This window comes from Podarcis cretensis (assembly GCF_951804945.1).
Source record: "Podarcis cretensis genome assembly, chromosome: 10".
NCBI lineage: Eukaryota > Metazoa > Chordata > Lepidosauria > Squamata > Lacertidae > Podarcis > Podarcis cretensis.
This window is the reverse complement of record NC_137179.1, coordinates 24,091,481-24,116,316: the sequence shown is the minus strand read 5'-3', so window position 1 is coordinate 24,116,316 and position 24,836 is coordinate 24,091,481. Positions and strand designations below refer to the sequence as shown.

Here is a 24,836-nt window from a genome sequence, read left to right as displayed (position 1 = left end):
CGAAATTCTAATTTCCCTGTAACTGTGGCATGGAAGGGAGAGGAAAGAGGGAGGGGAGTGTGTGAGCCCAAGTCTTGTCTAGGCTCACTCCTATCAGGATAAACTATGGTTTATCACGATGGCTGGATGCAGCCACTAATAACATTCTCCCCCTGCCCCCCACGGATGTTACAGGCAGCTACAGAGTAGATACTCCACTTCAATTACTTTTGCTTGTAATTGCTACTGTTAAAATATTGTGCTATAGTAAAATGGGGGGTGGGGCAGATATAATCATTTGAAAGTGACAGTGTCCACATCAAGACAGAAAAATTAAAAACTCCATTTGTGAAATAATTGCATACTTAGAATAGCTTGGCAAATCAAGTACCTGTAAAAACTTCCCTCGCTTCTAATTTATTAAAGTACCTTTGGATGTCAAAAGCTGTGCCAGAATCTGCATAGACCTTTAAGTTACTCAGCAGGATGTCACATGCCTGGTTGATTAGCGGCACCATCTAAAAAGGAGCACATGCACACGGTGTAATTAAAAAACACACAATACATTTCTCTACATTAATTGCATACTGCAGGAGGTAAGTGCTCTCAGGAGCTCCTGAATCAGTGGATAAAGTCATTTTCTTAGGGAGGTTTTACACACGTGCAAACGTGCGCGCACGCACACACGCACAAATACATGTTCCAGTGATAACATGATCTCTGTCCAAGACTGATGGCCACAGGAGATGGTTCCCCTGCTTTCTTGTTTCTGTTGAGGCTGCTCACTGCTCTTAGATGGGAGAATAGGCTGGTACATTCGTGACAAATGGAACCTGTAACTGTAGTGTTGTACAATCTGTTTACCCCAAGCTGGAAGGGGCAACTGCCATGGGAAATGAGAAGCCTCTAGGAGCGGGGTGTGTGTGTGTGTGTGTGTGTGTGTGTGTGCAGTGGCTGCTATATTGCCAGAGTTTGTTGTGTGGCATGGAGATGCTGGGCTCTACGTGCACTTGGCACAGATCTGCCCTCTGTCGATAAGCACAAAGACAAGTGCATGCACAGCTCATCTTCTGCCACCTTTGAGGAGGAAGGAAGACATCCTTTTGCATGAAAGCAAGAGCAGCCTCTGCCGCTTGTGTTCTCAACTAGGATCAATTGCTTACACTAAGCAAGCAGCTGACTGGTCGTTGCTAAGCCTGCACCAAAACTCATATGGTCAGAACACTGCTAATTTGTCTACTAGCTTACCAGCGACCAGTGCTAACTTGCCTTTAGCTAGCCTGTGGCACCATCACTTAGAACATCTGGAAACTGAAATGGATATCCCCCAAAGCTTCATTTGCATAGCTCAAATTCTGACTTTCAAAAGGAGGAACTGCGGACTCCCTCCAAAGCTCAGCCAAGCAGGTTTTCTTATATTTAATACGCCCTGTTTAGACCTTCTAGAAGCTTATATGGGGCCGATGACAGCCCCCTCCCAGCCTCCCTCCATCCATCCATCTGAGGGAAAGGATTTCTCTGCTAACGTAAGAGTGTACTCCTCTGCTCAACTGCCCGCCCCCATATAAACAACTTGCTGCCACCAGATAAAGGGAGGGAATTTTTCTACAATGCTGCCCCATTATCTATCAACCTTTTCTGGGTAACTTTTTATACCACAAATGTTTTCATCCTGCCTTTGTTTTGCTATAGCCCCTCCAGACAGCAATAAAATGGCACCATTGGGAAAGGTGGTGGTTGAGTATCTTAGATGGCTTTAAAAAATGGAATTAGGGAAAACAGTTTTGAGGTCTTTTTAAAATTAAATAAATTAAATAATAAAAAACCATGGTGTATAAGGTTATCAATGGGTACAAATCAGGATGGTTCAGAGTCATATATGCCTCTGAATCACCAGCTAATAGGGAACAGCGGTGAGAGAAGTTTATCACCCTCATCTCCTGCTTGTGACCTTTACAGAGGCATCTGACTGGTAGCAGCTGGAAAACAAAATGTTCTGCTAAATAGGCCTTTGGTCTGTTCCATCAGGCTCTTATGGAGTTCTTAACACAGAGAGGAGAAGGATCACACTCACCGCCTCATCTTCTGCACTTTGATCAGTTATTTGCGTACAAAGGAACATGCATTACACCAAGCCAAGCCATTGGTCCATGTATCTCTGTATTGTCTACACTGACAGCATCTTCCAGAATTTCAGACGGTGGCCTCTGCCAGCCCTATCAATCCCAGCCAGGGACTGAACCTCAGAACTTCGGCATGCACCGTCAATGCTCTCCCAGTAAGCTATGGGCCTTTTTCATAGATGCATATTTGAGAACCCTGCAAAAAGCAGGGTCTCCCAATCATGCTGAGGAGCCTAGGCACATACAATATATCATTAATATTAGTGTTATTTTCACGTATAGACCACCCTTCATCAAAAAACCCTAGGGCAGTGAACAAGCCAAAATAAAATTATAAAATACAAAATGCCATTATTATAACTTATAAAAAAACTAAAACATCAAAATCACAAATTTACGTTTCACAATAATGATCCAGCAGCTGGTAACTTGGTGCAATAGTATAACACAAAGGCCTGTGTTATAAGTGTGTAGAGTTTGTGCACACAGACCAATGGGTTGTAGGATGAAGGAGTAGTGCCGTGTATTAATCTGCTCCTTGATTTGTTGGTTTAGCCAATGCGCAACCCCTTATTCTTCTACAGGCTTTCAGTTCCCTTGCGCCTCTTCCTTGTGGACCTTGCAACACCCCACTGCCTCAAATTATTCTGCTCTTTCCCTATCATTTTAATTTGCCTGCCACCCACAGTAGCATGCTGCTAGCTTACTGTTTTTCTTTTGTTTTAGTTATCCTTGCCCTGGTTCTCTTCCAGTTGACCCCTTTTAAACGTTTCCATAATCATCCCTTTTCATCTGCCAGTCATGTCTTCCTGGCAAAGATGCCTATCCTACAGTGCTCCCTGACAGCTCAAGAATTACTCGCAGTCAATCTCATTTCCAGAACAGGAAACAATCATAATTTACTTTTTAAGAAGAAAGGGGGGGGGGAGATGGTAGGATATCAAATTTCACAAGAATCATCTTGCTTGACAAACACTTCAACAGACGGAAAGCTCACATGTTGTCACTAACAGGACCAGGACAGTCGAAAAATGATGTCATTGTTACCTATTGTGCATTTCCCGTTTTAGACCTTGGGTTTTGCCAAACAGCATGCAGGAGTCAAATAACCTGTCCATGGAGGGGAAATGATCTCAACTTCTGGGCATTTGGATTGGCTGTTTATGACATAACAAAATAAAACATAAGCAATATGCTCACTGCAAATATTTGATCTGCCAATTATCTCATGTCCCTGCTGTCTCGGCACCAAAGTTCTGCCAAACAAGACTGCAGGAGTCTATTGGTGTCAAAAACATTATGGCATAATCCTGCCAGTACATGCCTTGGCACTTCATTCTTCATATGGGCATTTTACAGGAGTGCTTGTTTATGCCACTCTAATGTCAGCACCGTGATCTTCTAATCAAATGTTGTTTTAATTCTAAAAATGGTTATCTACAAAACTGCGCTGCAGCAATATGATTGTTAATAACAGAATAAAATTGCTACCTTTGACTATAATGCCCAGATCAAGGAAGTAATAGTACCATTTTATTCTACCATGGACAGACCCAACCTGAAGTGCTGTGCCCAGTTTTGGGCACCACAGTTTAAGAAGGATGTTGAAAAGCTGGAACGTGTGCAGAGGAGGGCAAGCAATAAAATAACAGTCTGGAAACCAAGTCTTATGAGGAATGGTTGAGGGAGTTGGACACGTTTAGTCTGGAGAAGAGGGAAAATATCCACAAAGTTTATTTCCAGCAAGTTCTATTTCCACAGTTATGCCCACCCCTCTTTTGCATTTGCGTGGGTAGCTGATACTCCTTAGGGTCTCCATGTGTCCCCTAGACTTTCAGCTGATGATACTGTTACATGCCACCCCAATCTCTGAGATGTGAGAGACTACAGGGGTTCTGGGCTTAGGACTCAATATCCTTGTAACGAAGGTCATTGCAGAGAGATGTATTTGGGATGTATGGTTTTATTTACACCACTTGCTTCTATAGCACAGAGCAAATTCTTTGCATAGGCTAAATCATGGTACTTAGTTGCCGACCAAAAGCTACTACCTTGACAGGTTTCCTCTTATACCTTCTACCATCACAAGTACAGGCTCACAGGTTCTGGAAGTGGACCCAGTGGTGTAGCATGGGCTGCCAGCACCCGGGACTGTGTGGAGGGGTGGGTAGGAGGGAGAGTAACAGAAGGAGAACATATGCACATTCAACTGCCTAACAGAGTCTGCATCACCTAGAAGATCACAGCCGCAGAGATAAGAAGAGTCATTCCGTTGTCTGGAGAGGTCACTTCCTGGTTTGCATGGAGTAGCTGTTTTCAGTGGAGCCAAGTAATGGAAGTGCGCAGCTATATTGAGGCAGCGCTGGGTGTTGAAATTTTGTGCCCCTAACAATTTTAGCCTGGGCTTACCGCCCTGTGGGCTGCCCTTGTCCCACTATGCCACTGAGTGGACCCAATGTTTCGTCCAAGCTGACCAAACTCACAGCAATACATTGGACTTGTTCTTGGCAGGAATAGCTGATGTTGTGTGATCAAGGGAGAGGAATCCCCACTCTATTAAATGCCAGGAAGCAACAGGGGTGGCAGGAGGTACAGTGGCTAACTAGGTAGCCACCCTTGCTGATGCCAGCGACCTGCATCCGGGCCAGTGGTAGAAATCCAGCCAATGAGCTTGCATTTGCACAGTGCAGTGCAAGGCCACCTGGAACATATAGGTAAAGGTGGAAATTCCTCCCTTCCCCTTGACAGCCCTGCAGCAGCAACTCACTGTTTCAGGTAGTGGCTAGTTAATATCTACGAGTTTTGCAATTGGATTTCTGTGAATAAAACTATCATGGCTGAGTTTGCCCTTAAGGTAGTATCTGGCCAGAGCCTTGGAATGCTAATAGGTTGGGATATTCAGGTGATGCCCCTAAATGGGAGCTAATATTTAGAAGATTGCTTCCAGAGAAGGGGATAGCAAGAATACATTTTCTTCCTCCCTCCTAGCTATGAACGATGCAATCCAGTTCTGTGTGTGTGTCCACAAATGGGAACAAAAGAATCAGACTGCAGTTAAGAGTTCAGGAAGAAAGAGAGAGGAATAGTTAAGCTGAGTTTAGGGGGCTCTGTAAACAAACAGCATCTAGGAATGCAGAAGATTTGGCATACAGCAAACCTGCTTGAGTGTTTTAAGCTGTCTGCCGCAAATTATGCGAAACCTGCATACTTGAAAATAAACATCAATACTACAAAATGCCTTTTGTCGACTTCTGTGATCTCCTTCTAAAATAAACCAACCCTGGTTAAGCAGCATTGCACTTCTAACCACCTGGGGGGGAAAGAATGACCGTAACTACATCATCTGCAAAATAATTTGAATTATGTGGTCCTACAGTATTCAAATTACCTGCAGTCCTCTAACTAAGGATAATACATTTCCAAATCAGCCCTCCCCTCCACCATGCGAAACAAATTGCTCACCTCTTTTCTAACTTAAGAGCCATTCCTGAGCATCTTCTAAAATTTTATTTGTTCCGGTAAATGCAAATGAATGAAGCAAATGTGTTGATCTCTTTTTTTTTCTTTTCCTTAAAATGGTTTTTCTCTTTAGTTAATACATTACAGTACACATTGAGCTCCCTAACCCCCTTCAGGTAGAAGAATGAAAACAGCCATTTGCACCAACCGCTTAGGACTGTGCAAGGTTCACTGTACATTTTTTGCTTTCAGAAGAGAGTACCAGGGAGGGCTACACAGAGGGAGGGAGGGAGATAAGAGGTGACAAGAGCACAGCAGCACTATCAGGAGAAATAAAAATCAATAGTCTTTGGATGGTGTCAGCTGAAAAGGGGAACAAAGTTATTTATCAAACCTGACAAGGGTTCTAGAGCTACAGAATCTTCCCAGTTGTATTTTTTTCTCTTCTCTCTCACAATGCTAAACAGAGCAACCCTGTAGCTTGGTACAATGTAATCAAACATTCATTCTTAAACACACTTTCTTGCAGGGTTTGAAGTATGTTGGCAAACACTTACATGAGGACACTGTGGAATATGCAAGTAAATTTTATCCGAACATCTCAAAGTAACTTCACTCCCAGAAACCTTTCAGGGGGTAGGGGTGGGCATTGCTATCCGTACTGGAAACCCAGCAGGTTAACATTTTCTAATACACTTATATATGTCTGAGAGCCTAACTTTAATTCGGAGATTTGGTGAGAGGATTTTCTGCCTCAGGTGCCAAAGTATCTTGGTCAGCCTTGGGACTATGAACCCTGACTGGGAGCAGGAGGGGTTACCATCTAATGCTTCTCCTCCTCAGACAGTGAGATTTCTTCAGCTAGCTCTGACAGGGAATGTCGTCGTCCGCCCCCCCCCCCTTTAAGGCCTACTTCATTCTGTCACAGATTCAGTTTATTTCATTTATTCATCTTCACCATAACTGGATGTCATGCAATAAAAACAAAGAACAAAACAAAAACCCACCTTGGATAAAGTTCCAACAATCACAATTAAAAACTCGTATCACAAGTGGGGGGGAGGGGTGGGCGAATCACATATACTGTATTTTTTGCTCTATAAGACTGACTTTTTCCCTCCTAAAAAGTATGGGAAATGTGTGTGCATCTTATGGAGCGAATGCAGGCTGCGCAGCTATCCCAGAAGCCAGAACAGCAAGAGGGATTGCTGCTTTCACTGCGCAGCGATCCCTCTTGCTGTTCTGGCTTCTGAGATTCAGAATATATTTTTTCTTGCTTTCCTCCTCCAAAAACTAGGTGCGTCTTGTGGTCTGCTGCGTCTTATAGAGCAAAAAATACGGTAGTTTATAAAACCACAGATCCTTAGGCCTAAAAATCCTTTAAAATAGCACAGCGGGGTACCTATTTCCAAGACTAGTATCCTTCAACTGCCCAGGTTTTTTGTTGTTATTTAGTCGTTTAGTCGTGTCCGACTCTTCGTGACCCCATGGACCAGAACACGCCAGGCACTCCTGTCTTCCACTGCCTCCCGCAGTTTGGTCAAACTCATGCTGGTAGCTTTGAGAACACTGTCCAACCATCTCGTCCTCTGTCGTCCCCTTCTCCTTGTGCCCTCAATCTTTCCCAACATCAGGGTCTTTTCCAGGGAGTCTTCTCTTCTCTTGAGGTGGCCAAAGTATTGGAGCCTCAGCTTCACGATCTGTCCTTCCACTGAGCACTCAGGACTGATTTCCTTAAGAATGGATCGGTTTGATCTTTTTGCAGTCCATGGGACTCTCAAGAGTCTCCTCCAGCACCATAATCCAAAAGCATCAATTCTTCGGCGATCAGCCTTCTTTATGGTCCAGCTCTCACTTCCATACATCACTACTGGGAAAACCATAGGTTTTTACCAGGTGCCAAAATAAGGGAGAAGGGAGAGAAAAGACAGTTCCAGCCACACCTTATGCCTACAACTCATTTGTGGAAAGCCAAATATTGAGGCCACGGAAAACATACATTTACCCATCACTCTGCTCCGAATATTTTGCGCCATAACTATTTTATGCACTGAACTGTCAACAGTACTGCCGCTCAGGTTTATGCGTACTGAAATGTGTCCGGCGTGACTTAATTTTCTGCAGCTGTACTGGCTGAATTTATGAATATATTATCAACAGTATTTCCTTCCATTTCTAACATTGCAATATTTTAGTAATAGGTTGCAGTTAGATATTAATCTAATCGTTAACTTCCAGTTTTATTTTACAAGTTTGCAGAGAGACGGGGTGGTAGCAGCGTATGTGTTTTGTGACCTTGGGAAAGCCACTACCTTTCTGTCTTAAACCCTCTAAAAAATGTGACACAGGGATAATCATGTGACTTAACTCACCCAGGGTTATTGTGATACTGTGTGTAAAGTGTAGTGGCACCTGCCCTTTGGAATGCCTTCCCATTAAATATTAGACAGGCACAGTCTCTACTGTCTTTCTGGCGCCTCATAAAGACCTTCCTTTTTCAATAAGTCTTTTAAGCAGAGATCTCTATCCCAGTCTGCATGTCTACTGGAATTGTTTTCCCCTTTTTACATACACATATTTACATATATGGAATTGATTTTAGACATTTCGTTTTAAATTGCATTACTTGAGCACTGATATGCTTGCCATCCTGGGCTCCTTTAACAGGAAGGGCAGGATATATGGTAAATTTTTAAAAAGTGCTGATGCTGATGCTGACGCTTCAGTGGGGACCAGGAAGTAGGCCTTCTTCACACTGGTGTCCTGGCTTTGCAATGCCCCCCTCTTTGCAATGCCTGGGACTGCGTAGGGTTGCCATATTTTGAAGAGCAAAAAAGAGGACACATTTGCCAACTTCTACTTTTAACTATGGATTGCTATGACAACTCTACCCATGAAAAAGAGGTCGTGTCCTGGAAAAAGAGGACATATGGCAACCCCACGCAGACATGCACTCTGAAGTTTTAGGTGCCAGGTAAAATAACATTTTATTTCCCTAGGCTTTTAAACTCAGAATCTGTGTTATTTGTATCTTCCTGCTGCTTCTAGGATTGCATTCATGATTCCTTTTTAATTCTTTTTCAAGCAGCTCATATATTTGTGTTTTTAATGCTGGGTATTTTATTGCCTGAACCATGATGGGGAGGAATTACTGATAAGGTAGTGAATAAATTAAGGGTAGGGAAGAGTTGGACTACACCTCCCATCATTGCTGAACATGCTGGCTAGGGCTGAAGGAAACTGGAATCCAACAACATCTGGGGGGGGGGCACAGGTTCCCCACCCTTCATATGAATATAGATCCAACAAATAAATACTCCTCTATCTCTTCATAAGCTTATCTTCCTTCTAATGCTTTGAAATCCTTGGGAAAGTTTGGAAGATAAATATTATTTGCTTTGCAAAGCCAACATGCCTAATCGTTCCTGTTACGAAGGTTGCTCAACTTTTCACATACACAATTCACTGTTTTCTGTTCCCCCATGTTATTGTCAAACTTTAACCTTTCTGGTTGAAACTTTCCATGCTTGGCTTCTGCCAGTACTTGTTTTTAACCCAACAGCAAAGGAAGTAAAATTCCACAAGCATGTTTTGTGGATTTCCTAGTAACAGCATGCCCTTATGGAGGCTGTGGCAGGGTGTGTGGGGAGAAGCAAGATGGGGGCCTTTAGGATCTGCCAACTTGAGGCTCTAAACAAAATATCTCCTACGCCCACAGAAGATTCTACCTGCTTGGCAACACGGCTTCAGTTGATTTCTATCATAGAAAGCTACATTTGTGCAAGAGTGATGACTGGCTGGTTCACAGAGTAGTGAAGAAATGTTTCTATGTTTTAAACCAAGCAAGCTGCTTTACTGCCTCACCTCTACCCTGTCAAGGAAAAAAGGAAAAGAAAATGAGTTTCAAGAAGGATAGTTATAGACCATATCGCCAGGGTATGTGTTGGTTGCATAGGCTGGATGCTCAAGAAACAGCGTACCCCCCCTCAAATTTTCTTTGTTCATGTCAAAATCATTGCACACATGAGCCTGTTCTGAAAAAACACATCAATTAGTGTGTCAGACGGGCTTCTGGCTTCTTAAGTCAGCAGGCAAGGCTGAAAAAAGAAAGATTGGGCAGCATAAATAGAACCCATAAGTACATTTGGTTCACAGAATTTTGTGTTTGTTTGTTTGCACCCCAAACTCTAAACTCCATGTAGCATTTAATCATGCTTCGACTGGGATTTGTTCAGTCTGTTTAGTCTGAAGGTGCAACAGTCTGGTGTTGCGCTGCACGTTGCCACAACACAAAATGCTGAAAAGAAGCTGTGCATGAACCACTGAAAAGCAGGGCAGAATGCTGCCCCTTTCTCCCCCCAGTTGTTCTATACAGTACAAAAGCAAGAATTGCATGTCACTTGAGTTCTTTTGACCAAGATAGGTAAGGTAAAGGTAAAGGTACCCCTGCCCGTACGGGCCAGTCTTGACAGACTCTGGGGTTGTGCGCCCATCTCACTTAAGAGGCCAGGGGCCAGCGCTGTCCGGAGACACTTCCGGGTCACGTGGCCAGCGTGACATCGCTGCTCTGGCGAGCCAGAGCCGCACACGGAAACGCCGTTTACCTTCCCGCTGGTAAGCGGTCCCTATTTATCTACTTGCACCCGGAGGTGCTTTTGAACTGCTAGGTTGGCAGGCGCTGGGACCGAGCAGCGGGAGCGCACCCCGCCGCAGGGATTCGAACCGCCGACCTTTCGATCGGCAAGTCCTAGGCGCTGAGGCTTTAACCCACAGCGCCACCTGCGTCCCTTACCAAGATAGGTAGGAAGGGGTAAAAGCTGATTGCACCAATTCATAAGTACGAACACTGAGAACAAAAACACAAATTTTTAAGCATGTGTGTGTGAGAGAGTTAGACATAAGCACTTCATCAGTTTTGTAGAACTTAGTTTAGCTACAGCAGGAGCGATTGACAGCAAGAGGATAAAAGAGAGGGGAGGAATTACAGAAATGGACAAATATTGATTTTGGGGGAGAAATTTGGGGTTGGCTTCTAAACCAAGTAGTAGTCAGGCAAAATGAGAGGAGTTAAAACTCCTCAAACCACAACCCTCAGCTATACTTCTGCTTTAGGACACATTGTGGTGTTTCACGTTGCCAAAAATGTGTACGTATAAATGCAGATCATAAGAGCTGAGTTTCTTGGTTCATATGAACAGGAAAATACTCACACCCTGTGACAGATCAGTTCATATTTAGTCTTCATACATTTTTTTAATAGAGAAGTTTCTTTTAGAAAAAGTTTTAGATAGGTGGGACTATCAACAAATTGTGGCAGTGTGGAGTGCTGCTATGCAGTGCTCAAGCCAGCCAGACATGCCTTCCTTTAGGATAAATCCTTTTCACTTCCCCATATCCCCCCATTTCTCATGCCCCATAGATGCAGCATTTAGTGGCTTCTGAGGATGCTCAGTCCTCATAGGGGTGTTTTTTGTCCTACAGATTTGGGGGGGGGGAGTGTACTTCTGTAAAGTTCAGAGTATCCCTGAGTCTGCTGATGCCACCCTCTTACATGTGTGGATACTGCCATCACTTCAACAAGGTGATGATCATTATGTGGTGATGGGCACCATTTTATAAGGCTTTAAAAGGGAAATTAACAGAGATAAGGCTATCCATGGCTCAAGGTCATGATGGCTATATTCTACCTCCAGGATCAGAGGCAGTCTATCCTTGATTCTGAATACCAGTTGCTGGGAAAGGATGGTGGGTTATTTCAGCCGTGTTTTGCTTGTGAGCTTCCCACTGGCACCATCTAGGGTGAGGCCCTATGGGCCTTTGACCTAACCTAGCAGGGCTCTTCCTACAGGGATGGACTTAGGCAATATGGCACTCTGTGCAAGGACAAAATTTGCCCCCTACCCTAGCGATGCCTCCCTTCTCCTCCCCTCAAAAATGCCCCTTTGGCTTGGCGCCTCTGCTTCTTATGTCTAATGTTCTTGTCACTCAGATAAGCACTACTGCTATACAGGACAGTGTTTTTAGACAGAGGGCTCTTTTCAGGAACAGGCAATAATATCACCTGAATTTAAATGGCAAAGGCTCCCTCATACAGCATTAGCACAATTAAAAAGTTCCTTAAACCTGCAAATGTAAAAAAATGAAAATGCATTTTAGAAAACAGAAAAATGGGGGGGGATACAAAATGGAGGAGAAATCATTTTTAGGGCTGCTTCAGGCGGCAGCATAGGTGAGTACCAATCTCACTCATGTTGGCAGAAGAAGAAGAAGAAGAAGAAGAAGAAGAGAAGAAGAAGAAGGAGGAGGAGGAGGAGGAGGAGGAGGAGAAGAAGAAGAAAAGAAGAAGAAGAAGAAGAAGAAGAAGAAGAAGAAGAAGAAGAAGAAGAAGAAGAAGAAGAAGAAGAAGAAGAAGAGTAGTAGTAGTAGTAGTAGTAGCAGTTTGGCTTTGATATCCCGCTTTATCACTACCCTAAGGAGTCTCAAAGCGGCTAACATTCTCCTTTCCCTTCCTCCCCCACAACAAACACTCTGTGAGGTGAGTGGGGCTGAGAGACTTTTTAAAGAAGTGTGACTAACCCAAGGTAACCCAGCAGCTGCATGTGGAGGAGTAGGGAAGCAAACCCGGTCCCCCAGATTACGAATCTACCGCTCTTAACCACTACACCGCACTGGCTCTCCAGAATAAAAGTAGTGGTTACTTGTGGGGACTTTCTGCATGGGGAATTGAATGCTTCTGAAAAGAAGAAGAAAATGGCACATCAGATATACTTTGGTGTGTGCTTGAATCACTGTTTTGGTTTCTCCACTCTCTGTTGCCAGTATTTACGGCAAAAGGGAGGGGAGACCCCCATTTGCTACAAACTAGAATATCCTGTTGACTGGCAAAATACACAGAATTGGGGAATGGGGCAATAGTGCAATAGCTCAATGGCAGAGTATCTACCACTTTGCATGCAAGAGATTCCAGCTCCAATCCCCAGCATCTCCAGGTAGGCCTGGTGTAGGCCCCTGCCGGAAACCCTGGAGAGCCACTGCCAGTCAGTGTAAGCAATACAGACCTAGATGAACCCAGAGTCTGAATGAGTATAAAGCAGCTTCCTCTATTCCTAATTTACAACAGGGAGCTAAGAACAGAACTGTTACCGTAACAAAAGAACAACAACCACAACAAGAACAAAACCCAAACTGTTTACAGAGAGGGAGCTGTGTTAGCTCGTGGCAGCAATGCTGAGAAAGAATCCTGTGGCAGCTTGAAGAGTAACACATTTATTATGGCATAAGGTTTCATGTACTAGAGTGCCTGCTGCATCTGATGCAGTGGACTCCAGTTCACCAAAGCTTATGCCATAACAAATATTGAAGTGCCGCAAGACTCTACTGTTGTCACTGCTGCTTGTTTCAACAGTTTGTACGAGTCTCTGCTCTCTCTCCCTTGCTAGCAGTTGGTACTGCCCCTGAACAGCCATACAGCATGAGACCCAACAGCGTGCGTTCCCTTCTCTCCTTTAAATAACTAACTCAGTAAACACAGACATCCATCCCTGCAAAGCACAATGTCCAAGGAACCATTTGTGCAGCTAAAGTATGTCTGACTCATGCCGGCAGGGGTTGCTCTGCACATACCAGGGGCCTTATCTTTCGTTAGGTATAAAAACAGAAGTAAAACTAGAGGATTTTCCCTGTGCCAATGATGACCCACAGTAAGGGAGATTAATTTCTGCCAAGGCAAAGCAAAACTCTCTCTTTCGGCTCCCCCAGCCTCATTTACAGAAGAGGCCTTTGGATTTATTGTTCACACACCCAAACACATTCACACACCCTTAAAATCCTAAGGATTTATTAAATTTGCTATCAAACGGGGGGGGGGGGAGGAAACAGAGTCAGTTGTCTAGGTGCATAACCAATGATATTGTCAGTTCTGATTAATCAGGAGTCCGTGCCAGGCTTATGGCCAATTAGAATTTACCATAATAAGGAGGTGACAGCTGGTGTTGCTAAGCAACAGCTGTCTATAGAGCTAAAGGAGCCAGACACATTTAGATGCTACTGTGGATTTCGACAGCAGCATGTCAAAACAACACAGGCTTCTGACCAGTGGAAAATTTTTACAACCAAAGAACAGGCACTGGAATGAGGAACGTGTTTACTTTTTGAGCCTAAAATTATAAAAGGAGAGAATTCCACCTTCCTTTCAGGGATCAATTTTGAGGCATTACTCTGGATTTTAATCAAGAGTTGCTAGAAGTTTGTCGCAGTCTAAATTGAGTCTCACACTGCTTGAAAAATGTATGGAGAAATCAGCCGCACTGGAATACTAAGATAACTCCTGTCCAGTCTGAAGAATCTGCCTTGCCGCTCTGTTATATTCTAGCAACTTATTGCTATTAGAATAAAAAATAACAACTATCAAACACAAACATGCACTCTGTTTCAGTGTTGCGTGCATTATACATGAAAGAGAGCTCATAACTCTGCAATGATCAGTGAGGGAGACAGCAAAGACTTATTTTCTTGTGGCAGGCAATGGTTAAGGTCAGGTTACTCATGAAAGCAAAAATAAATTACCAGCATTGCCCAGGACTCCACTTTTGCCAGAAAGGTGTATTTCCTATTAGCAGTCCTGTGTTGGTATGAATAAAATAGGTATTGAGCCAATGGAACTGTACCAGGGTACATGCAAGCTATAACCATGGCTACTGTGTTAGTTTGAAGCTGCAAGCTGCAATCCAGAGTCCTCTGCATGCAGCAGATGGAGCCCCACAATCATATGGGGAAACAGCCACTCTGCCACAGCTGAAAAAGAGAAAACTCCGCTGGCATGCATGAAGCTGCTATACTGTCTGGACTGGTCATGTGCTAGACAGTGGGTGGGCAGACTTCATGCTTCTCAGATCTATTTTGGTTTTGCTTTCTTACAAGAACAAGATCTGCCAACCAGAGCCTTGTGCAAAAGACATGCAGTTCAAATTAAAGAAGAGGGTTTCTTTAAATGAACACATTTTCAGTCCCAGGATTTAACTGAGCTCACAGTCCTTTCAAATGAAAATCGACTCCTGGTTCACTTCCTTCATTTCAGCAACTTAATTTGGGTGCGAAAGGTCCTATTACTGCTGCTATTGTTAAACAACTGGAATCCCAGAACTGTTGCCCATCTACCAAAAATCACCCAGAGATCTACCAGTAGACCCTGATAGATCTACTTTCATGAGATAGAAGTACACACTGGCACACATGATGAGATACAAGACAATGAGAACAATAATATACCAAGTAGTTCACAGGGGCTGTCTAGCTGCCATCCTTACAACAACCCCGTAGTAATATTAGTGTTCCTGACAGTTACTGTAGTAATATCAGTGATGATAATAATAACAATAACAATAATAATCTATCTATCTATCTATCTATCTATCTATCTATCATCTATTCCCCACCCATCTGGCTGGGTTGCCCCAGCCATTCTGGGTGGCTTCCAATACATAATAAAACATCAAACATTAATAGTAACAATCTGATCCAATATTTTTTAAAAAATCACAATAACTTTAAAATAAACAACTTATATAATATATTATATAATAGTATATGATAGTATGTTATAATAGTAATATTAGTGTAATGAGTTTGTAGGTGCAAGTCACCCTAAAGTTCTAGGTCCATCATGTGTTAGAATTTAATCAATGCTTGGAGTGTGAAAACTGAGTTGACAGACTAATATGTTATTAAGCCAGACTCTGTGCATTAGGCTGTGTACTAGACACTTCTAAATCCTCTGGGAATAACATGTGTGAACAGCTAACCAAGCTAGGCAAAATTTCCTATGTCCAGGATATAGCCTGGGGTGATGAGCCATTAGGAAAGCCAATGGATCAAAGGAACTCTGTGTGAAACAGCAAATGGATAGGACCCCTCCCTCCTCCACCACTGTCTCTGCTGTGTCTCATTTCCAACAGGAAACACAGCTGGAACCCCTGGACTCTTGCACCGTTGAGAGATTGAGATGGCGTACAACAACAGGTAAGCATCCCTGCCCCACCCACTACTGGAAAGAATCCCCTCTGCTTGAGGCCCTAAAGCAGCTGTCAATCAGAGCAGACCAATCTGGAGGAGATGGACTTTTATTCATAATGTCAAATAATTGTCCCTTGACCTCCCACAAATGCTATTGACGTGGTATGCTAAACTACATCAAATGAAGTACCTCCCAAACCAGTCACCGCTGCCTGCTCTCACACAATTGCATTCTTGAACGGTTATATAAAAACAAACGACAACCCCCCCCCCAAATGCAGGCAATGAGAGAAATATCACCATCAAGTTCTAACCAAAACAATCCAGGAATGCTAACCAAATATTGCTATCCCAACCATGCAGGGCAATTTTATTTTACATAACTTGCTCTCTGGTTGCAAACTGCCCTAGCTTTCCAGCTCTCGTACCCTCGGGAGTTTTCCAGGTTTCCAGTGTCACAAAATTTGCTCCTTTGCAATCTGTAGAGACGTCAGGAGCCAAAGTTTACTGGGTTCTCAGAGAGCATAGACCAGGCATCCCCAAACTCGGCCCTCCAGATGTTTTGGGACTACAACTCCCATCATCCCTAGCTAACAGGACCAGTGGTCAGGGATGATGGGAACTGTAGTCCCAAAACATCCAGAGGGCCAAGTTTGGGGATGCCTGGCATTGACAAATGGGACAAAGAATTCACAAACGAAAACTCACACTCGGTTCTCTGATAAACAGCCTGATAAACAAAAAACAAAACAAAACAAAACAAAACAAAACCCCTTCTGCCCCCCAAAAGAAGCAATGACTTTACATAGGCAAAGCAGCGAGGCATTAAACAGTTTGTCAGCGGATGACTGACAGCCATTAATTACGCAGTCATCTAAACATCACACACTTGGGAAACATCCAGCAAGAAGAAAAAGAAAAGCTTCTTGTACATGGAATCGCAGCACCTGCTTCCTGCAACTTACCTCTTTCGTCTTTGCAGCACTGAAGACAGGGGTCAACAGGCTTCGGACATCTTTCCACCTCTTGTCACGCAGCATGAGAAGGCTGTCTGCAACAGGCTTAGAAGCCAAGACTGGAGTCTAATTGAAGGAAGAGACAGACAAGTACATTTAAAAACAAAAATTCATCTCTTTTTAATAGAAATTGAACTATTTATCACCGGAAAAGACAAAAGCCATTAAATAGTGAAAAACTAAGATAACATGCAGATTCCAGCACTCTTAGAGAGTGTCTACATGGCATTCTCTGCAAAACTCAGTATGGTGCATGTTGCTGGAAAAGGCACCGCAGAAAGACAGGCATATCTTTCCCAGGGACACTCTAGTACACCTGAAAGCCAGCCAAGAAGCTTCCATCCCTCGTTGGAAGGGACCACGAGGGCCATCTGGTCCAACCCTCTAAAATGCAGGAATCTTTTGCCCAATGTGGAGCTCGAACCCACAACCTTGAGATTAACCTTGAGACTTCCGGGTTGGCGCCTCCAGCAATGGCTGAATTCCTCTGATCGGGAGGAATTTGCTTCGTGGAAATTAGGGTCTGGCCGCCACGGTGAAGGCGGGGAACCACCAAAAATCACAGGCGGGAGAAGCCTGTGAATGTGGGATTCGGCTGGCACCTTTCGCGCCTCCCCTACTCGCGGGGAAACCCGGTTTCAGGGATCCGGAGCGACGTGGGGTGAGTGGCGCGGTGCTTCGAATTGACTGCTTCTTTCACGGAGTGAAGCCGCATAGCTGTTGTCGGAGAGCACTGACCTTTTCCTGTGGACAATTTGATCTTAAAACAACTACCCGTGAGTAGAACAGAAAATTGGATTTTTAAACGTCTTAATTTGGCACCGAAACGGGGAGGTTTAAAACAGGAAGTCCGCCTTCCCTTTTTGTAAATAGACTGAAGCAAAGAGGCTGCAAGCTAAAGTCTCAGAAAGTCTTCTGTAAAGGATTAAACCTCCATTGGTTAAAATCATTAACACCCCCCCCCTTGGAAGCAGGAGAAGAGGGGGGAAATTTTGGGTCGTGTAAGCCTGCAGGAGAGAGAGCAAAGAAAGATAAATTACCACCGGAAACGGGCTGCTAGTAAGACTGACGTTTTGGGAAAGTTCATTGACTGTGAATAAAACGTACGTGGACAGATAGCAAATAAGATAAATATATTGTTTCCATTGTTTCCTTCTGCGTTTAAAAAGGAGTAAAAGTAACCGAAAATTGAAACTAATTTTGTTGCTTGAACTGTGTTTAAAAGGATTGATACAAATAGAAATTGTTTCCCTCTAGAGGGAGCCTTTGAAACTGTTACAGGAGTGGAGCTGGGGGGATTACCAGCTGCAGAGATAAGAAACTGTGAGAACCAGGGATTGACCTTGGATTGGTAAGAATGTCGACAGAAGAAGCCTTAGTGATTGCATTATGCAAGATAAGTGCTTCATTGGAACAGCTTCATAAGAAGACGGATGTGATGACTATCAAAATTGACAATTTGGGACAAAAAGTGACTGATTTGGGACAAAAAGTGAACATCTATACAGAAACTATTCAGGAATTGTTTCAGGAATCTACTTTGACATGGCAAATTGTTGAGAAGGCAAGGGAGAAAGTTGTTGTTGAACCTAAAGTAATACAAGTGGAGAGAGTCCCAGTCTTACAGAGGCAATTTGATGAATATAAGTTGTTGCCTTCTATGACTGAATTTAGAGAAAGTCAGATTTTAAGGATTGGAACCCTGCTTGGATTTGAGAAGGAAAGTTGGATAGATTCCCTCATGCAGGGATGTACTGATCTTTGGGATTTGGACTTGGGCCAGGAGGAGATTGGAGTTGTGGGGACTTTCAGTTTTGGAGGGATTTTGAAACACGCCCTGAAACATCTTTTGGACTATAGTGCTAACTACGGAGATTTGGCTGACCTGTCGAGAAGGAATAAAAACATTGCTAGGTTGGAGCCTCCCCGAGATCTACTCTTCGACATCAAAGGAAGGAAATTAAGAACAAGATCAACAGAAGACAAAGTAAAGTGCATGTATAAATATGAAGAAGATCTGCAGAAGGGACTTGGAAAAGAGTTAAGAGCCTCGGACAGAAGGTCACCAGGTTGACGGACCATATGGAATAGACGGAAAGGACTGGCAGAATCCGAGACAGGGAGAAGAGACGGTGGAAGAAAATTGGAAAAAGTTTAAAGTTTATTTATAGAAATATTGTAAAATTAATGAGTGTTAGAAAAATGTTGGAATGAAATTATATGGCTTTAGTAGAAATGTTATAAGGAGTTAAGTATAAATAAGTATTATGGTATTAATGGAAGATAAGGTTAAAATAAGTTAAGATAATTATATGACAGAGAAAAGAGAAGACAGAAAATAGAGAAAGAGGGAAAGGAATTGCTGAAATAATTAATAGAAGTGGAATACAAAAAGGGAGGTGAGAGGAGGTCGATGAAACGAGGGAATGAAAGATAGGGCATTGAAACGGTATGATGTATGTTTTTTAATTTTTTTATGTTTAGTTTAATGTGTTAATGTTCTGTTATGCATTGTTTATATATTGTATTGTATTGTATTGTATTGTATTTCTTTTGTCTTTTTGTCTTTTTTCTTTTCTTCTTTCTTTTGTAAGGTTTAAAAGTAATAAATATTTTTTTTTAAAAAAAAAGAGATTAACCTTGAGATTTACCAACTGAGCTACATGCAGCTGGTCAAGAGATTAGCTCAGATTGGACTCATTGTATCTGCAAGGATCTGGCGCACGTTGGGTGAACATCCAAGAACACTCCAAGTGCCTGTGGAACAAAAGTGCACTCTACAACCAGCTGGTGTAAGACTTCCGAAATCACACTCATCAACTCCTAACGTGGCCACACAATATTTCTTCTCCCATTCAAAAGTTGCACTGCTGCTCACCTGCTGACAGAGCAGCAGCCCAGGGGGGAAGGGCAGTGTGTGGCAGCACAACTGGGCCAGCTAGGAGAGCATGTGTGGCTGGAGAAGGGTGCAGCTTGGAGAAGGGCCCAGATAGAGAGGGGTCCAAAGGGCCACATCTGACCCACAGCCCGAGAATCCCCACCCCTGATCTAAGAGGTCCACCCAGAATCCTTTGCAATGCTACAGAGAGAATGCTAGGGTACCGATCTTAAGTCATGCCCACATGTAATCCAGTAGCTGCACCTGAGCATCCTTTGCAAAATAGGCGTACTTACATGGGAGGCAGGGATGCGGGTGGCACTGTGGGTTAAACCACAGAGCCTAGGACTTGCCAATCAGAAGGTCGACAGTTTGAATCCCTGCGAGAGGGTGAGCTCCCGTTGCTTGGTCCCTGCTTCTGCCAACCTAGCAGTTCGAAAGCATATCAAAGTAAAGGTAAAGGTAAAGGGAGCCCTGACCAGTAGGTCCAGTCGTGGCCGACTCTGGGGTTGCGGCGCTCATCTCGCTTTACTGGCCGAGGGAGCCAGCGTCAAGCTTCCGGGTCATGTGGCCAGCATGACTAAGCCGCTTCTGGCGAACCAGAGCAGCGCACGGAAACGCCGTTTACCTTCCCTATTTATTTACTTGCACTTTGACGTGCTTTCGAACTGCTAGGTTGGCAGGATCAGGGACTGAGCAACGGGAGCTCACCCCGTTGCGGGGATTCGAACCGCCGACCTTCTGATCGGCAAGTCCTAGGCTCTGTGGTTTAACCCACAGCACCACCCGCGTCCCTCATGTCAAAGTGCAAGTAGATAAATAGATACCGCTCTGGCAGGAAGGTAAACTGGCTGCAGGCTGGAGGAGGTGTGAGAAAGTGGCAGCGGCAGCCCTGCACATCAGCTGTTAATAGGGGAGACTGAGCACATGAAAGCGACTACAAATTATCAGAATCGGTGCTCTGCCACTTATTTCTCTCTCCACTTCTTTCAAGTCACCTGCAATCAGGTGATTATTCTGATTTATCGGCTGAATATTCTATAACTGCTCATTCCCATCAAATCCCTCATCAAAGCCCATCTTTTCTGCGAAGGCTTTAGGAAAAAGTCCTACGTCTCCATATCCTACTGTAAGTAACTCAAAGGATGTTTAATGAAAATAAACACATATTTTTCTCCTGTTCATCTCTGTCTCCATCTCGTTGCCCTTCCACTGTTGTCTCCCCTCTGTCAAATGTTAGATTGTGAGTTCCTTGAAAGAAAGACTAAAGGTGCTATAGCAGTAACAACAACAAATTAATAAGTGAAACATGTAACAAAATGCTCCTCCCTAACAGGAGCAATCCTGTTCAGGGTTCCAGCCAGCCACACCCTTTTCTAGGGTACCCTCTATTGCATTCCCCTAATTTTCCATTTTTCTTTTCCAGCCAGCATTCAATGTCCCAACATTACCAAAGGAGTGATAAGTTATTTTCATGTCCCATCGAGACGAGCCCTTATGTCTATATAATATAGCAATGCTACATGAGACAAGAGTCCAGCAGTAAATGGCATACATAAGGTTTATAAGAGATGGTTGAAAAGAAGAATTCGGAGCATTTGCTACTACAATGAACCAGAGAATTGGACAGAATGCAAAAGTTCATTCTTTGTATTTGTTCCCCACACTTCTTTTGCAAAACCAAAGACGCAAACCACGTTTTACAAAATACAATAGCATACTTCATCAATTAATAATTAGTGTAGAGCAGTGGGTATTGTTGGACACGAGCCAGAGAAACCTAAAACCCCTGCTCTGGGGAAAAAAGAAGCCATCTCAGGGCACATGAGACCACCATGTTCTTAAAGCCAAGCAGTTCTTCACATTTCTACAGCAATTTGAGGCTTGTTTTAAATCCTCATGAAAGCTCTTCAGCATTTCAGAATTTATCCTAATAAGCACAGTTTTGTGCACAGTTTTGACTAATGCACATATTTTTGCAAGCAATTTCTTCTTTTGTATGCTATCTTCACTACAATGTACTTATTTTATGCATATTTTAACGTAATAATAATAATATTTTTGTAAACAGTGGTTGGTTGGAGAACTGCATTGCAAAATTTGGCCAGTTTCAAAGGATGGCTGTCGTTGTTTCCAAAACGGCAAATTTGATTGATCTGAATCAGATTTCTCCACCATCTCTGGAGGCTGACACCACCACTTAACAACTGTAAGGAAGGGTAAGGCCAGACCCAAAGGGCAGACATCGTGGTCTGCCTGCTCAGTGATCCCTGAAGCTCACATAAACCCATTATGTCATCGGTTTGTGCCAGTCTTTGTTGCCAATGAACACACTACAGGTGCACCATGAGGGTAGTTGCATTAGGCAGTCCAGTTCAACCTCCATCCACACCTGCCATCAAACAGCAAACCTTGAAATGCAATCAGTCCCATCCCATCCTCTTCAGTTGCCACTCATTGATTGTGGATGAAGAGTGTCGTCCTCCCACCCTATACGTGTGCCTGCCAAGTGCCCTAGAAAAAAATGTGACATCCCTTTCTTGCACAAAATTGTGCTGGCCATTCTGGCTGATGTGCTCTTACACTATGCATCTCCCAGGGCCATGATCTTAGGTGCTGCATGAGATCTCCCTGCCCCACACAAAATGCATGGGGGGAGGCGAGAGCAAGGCATGGGTCACATGACTCACCTGGGCGTGCATCCCAGAAGAGGCACATCCTGGTTTGGGGTCTGAAAACATTGGAATGTATGTATATACTGTCACTGGAGCAAAGTGGGGCTGGAGCTCAACAGCTAGGATACAATGGTGTTTGTGATAAAGAGATGGAATGGAGGTGTGCGTGGCTCAGTTAATGTTTTAGCTGAAATAGTTTACATATACATTTAGGACGGATGTCCAAAGTAATACACATACACACAAAGAATCATCACAAAACTGTGGAAACACAGGGGAAGCAGATGGGAAAAAAACTTCAGGTGCTTGAACAAAGATTTATGTCAGGCCCTAGGCAATTTGGAATAATCAATTGGAGTTGCTATCGTGGTTTATTTACTTGATAGAAATTGCTATACAAAATCTGCCCCCAAAGAAGAATTATTTCAAAACACATCAGGCCTGAAATAAATCTTTCTTCAAACAGCTGAAGTTCTTTCCTCTTTCCTTCCCAAAGTAATACCCACCAACATAATAGAAGTATTTATACAGTGTATTGTTCACTAGCCCATTAATAAAGATACCTGATTTACAAAAAAAAGTTTACTAAATTCCAACAAAGATAGAACTTTGTATTAGCTGAGGCCAAAAAAAAGGTAATTGCCTCACTAATTTCTGCTGAATGCCATCAGCAGCTAAATCTTCACAAACACACCCCACCAAAGTTTCTTGGAGAGGAATTAAAAGAGGGGAAGGGTGTGTTGCTTAAGACTCTGAATATTAAATTATAGAGATGATATAGCTCTAAACTAGTACACCAAACACATAACTACCAACCCATCCCCTACAGTTAGCTATTCAATGCAGACATAAACTGAAAAGTAGGAAATGACACTGGAGTAGTGGTTGGTTGCCATCCATCTGTCTTGGGAGACACTGGAAGAGTGCACCTTTGGGGTGAAGTCACACCATTGGGGAATTACAGTGCCTGATGTGGCTGTAGAAACCAATACTGGAGAGACATACTTTGTTGCAGCTGGGGTAGATGAAGGTGTCTGGTTGTGCTGATGCAGATGTACCATGCCTGAAGCCAGCCCCCTGTTGAGCACGTCCTTAGGGATCCTAACAACTTTCATTCTGTGGACATGACTAAGCCAGCGTAGACGTCACTGAGACAGGGCATGCACACTGAGACAGGTGTGCAAACATGCTTGGAATGTGGACTTGGGAGAGCACATCTTTGTTTGAGACTCTGCCCTTTCATGTGATGCCCACTGAGGTGTTACTCCTGGTGTGTGTAAGCTGCCTACGTCTCACTACCATTAAGTAGCATGCTCAAACGCAAGCCTGGTAGACCTTCATCTTGGTATTGGTCATTAGCATCACATTCTCCTATATCGTTTCGGAGAGATGAACCATTGCCATAGCTGCCTTGCCAATATGCTTGTCCAGCTCAGCATCAATGGAGTTGTTGTTGGTTATGGTGGAGCCCCGGGAGACAATATCATCTATCACACGGGTGTCAAACACAAGGCCCGTGGGCCGAATCCGGCCCGCCAGACCTCGTCATGTGGCCCGTGTAGCCGCCGCCGGCTGCCAGCCTTCACCTTTTATTCTCGCTTTTTTTTTTTTTTACACAAGAAAGCCGCCTCTTCAGCGCATGCGCGGCAGCCTACAAGCCAGAGAACGTCTGCCCTCTAACGGCGCCGGCCGTTCTACACAGGAAACCTCCACTTTACATGCATTCAGGAAACCTCCACTTGTTTTTATATTGAGCGCATGCCATCCTGTGATGTGACAGATCCAACGGCTGCCTGAACCCTTCTCTCCTGTACTGTAAGTCCTACTGATACAACCGGCCCTTTGAGGGTGACCAAACTGCTGATGCGGCCCCCGATGAATTTGAGTTAGACACCCCTGATCTATCACCTCAAGTGTGTGGTCACCATTGCTAATGTGTGGAGTGCTGGGAATGTCCTGACCCAAGATGTTGGTCTTCATCAGGCTGATGGTAAGGTCGAACTCCTTGAGGCTTGGGCCATATGGCTGATGAGTCTCTGTAGATCTTCCTTGGAGTGTGTTGTCAAGGCTGTATCATCTGCAAACAATGTCTCTCAGATAAGGACCCACCACACTTTTGTCTTGGTGTGGAAATGTGCTAGGTTGAACAGGCTCCCGTCACTCCTTGAATGGATATACACACCATCTTCAATCGAGCTGAAGGCATATGATAGCAATAGAGAGAAGAATATGCCAAAGAGAGTTGGGGGAAGCACACAATTCCAGAGTTACTCCAGAGTAACTGCAGTATAATTTGGTGGAAGCATCCCGGAAGCCTTTCCTAACTGAGTGTCTTCCAGATGTTTTGAACTACAACATCCATCAGTCCCAGCCAGCAAGGTGAATGGTCAGGGCCAGGGTGATAGGCACTGCAGTATAAAACATCTGGAGGGCATCAAAGTTGGAGGATGCTGCCTTAGAGTGTTATAAGTAACTCTGGATTCAGGCTTGTCAGTACAATCCCATGCTACTCAGAGGTAAGCCCCACTGAGCTCAGTGGGACTTACTCCCGGGAAAATGTTTTGCAGCCTTACTCCATAAAGTGTAACTTCGTAACAAAGAAGCAAATATGGTACTTCTAGATAGAAGAGCAAAATACAGAAAGAAATGTTTTTAGTTAATCTGTTGTTGTTTTTCTTCTTCTATAGGCTTTGGG

General features: G+C 43.7%; 1 protein-coding gene across 5 annotated transcripts in view; it reads right to left on the bottom strand.

Annotated features, from left to right (window-relative positions):
- The window catches only part of TBXAS1 (thromboxane A synthase 1), a 218,014-nt gene that overhangs the window by 79,275 nt on the left and 113,903 nt on the right, over positions 1–24,836 (bottom strand). For all 5 annotated transcript variants that reach the window (XM_079992705.1, XM_079992708.1, XM_079992709.1 and 2 more), the window contains exons 6-7: positions 16,538–16,654; positions 409–497 (exon numbers count right to left, since the gene is read on the bottom strand). In XM_079992705.1, coding sequence (XP_079848831.1) covers positions 409–497; positions 16,538–16,654 — 206 coding nt within the window. The remainder of the gene's footprint in view (positions 1–408; positions 498–16,537; positions 16,655–24,836) is intronic.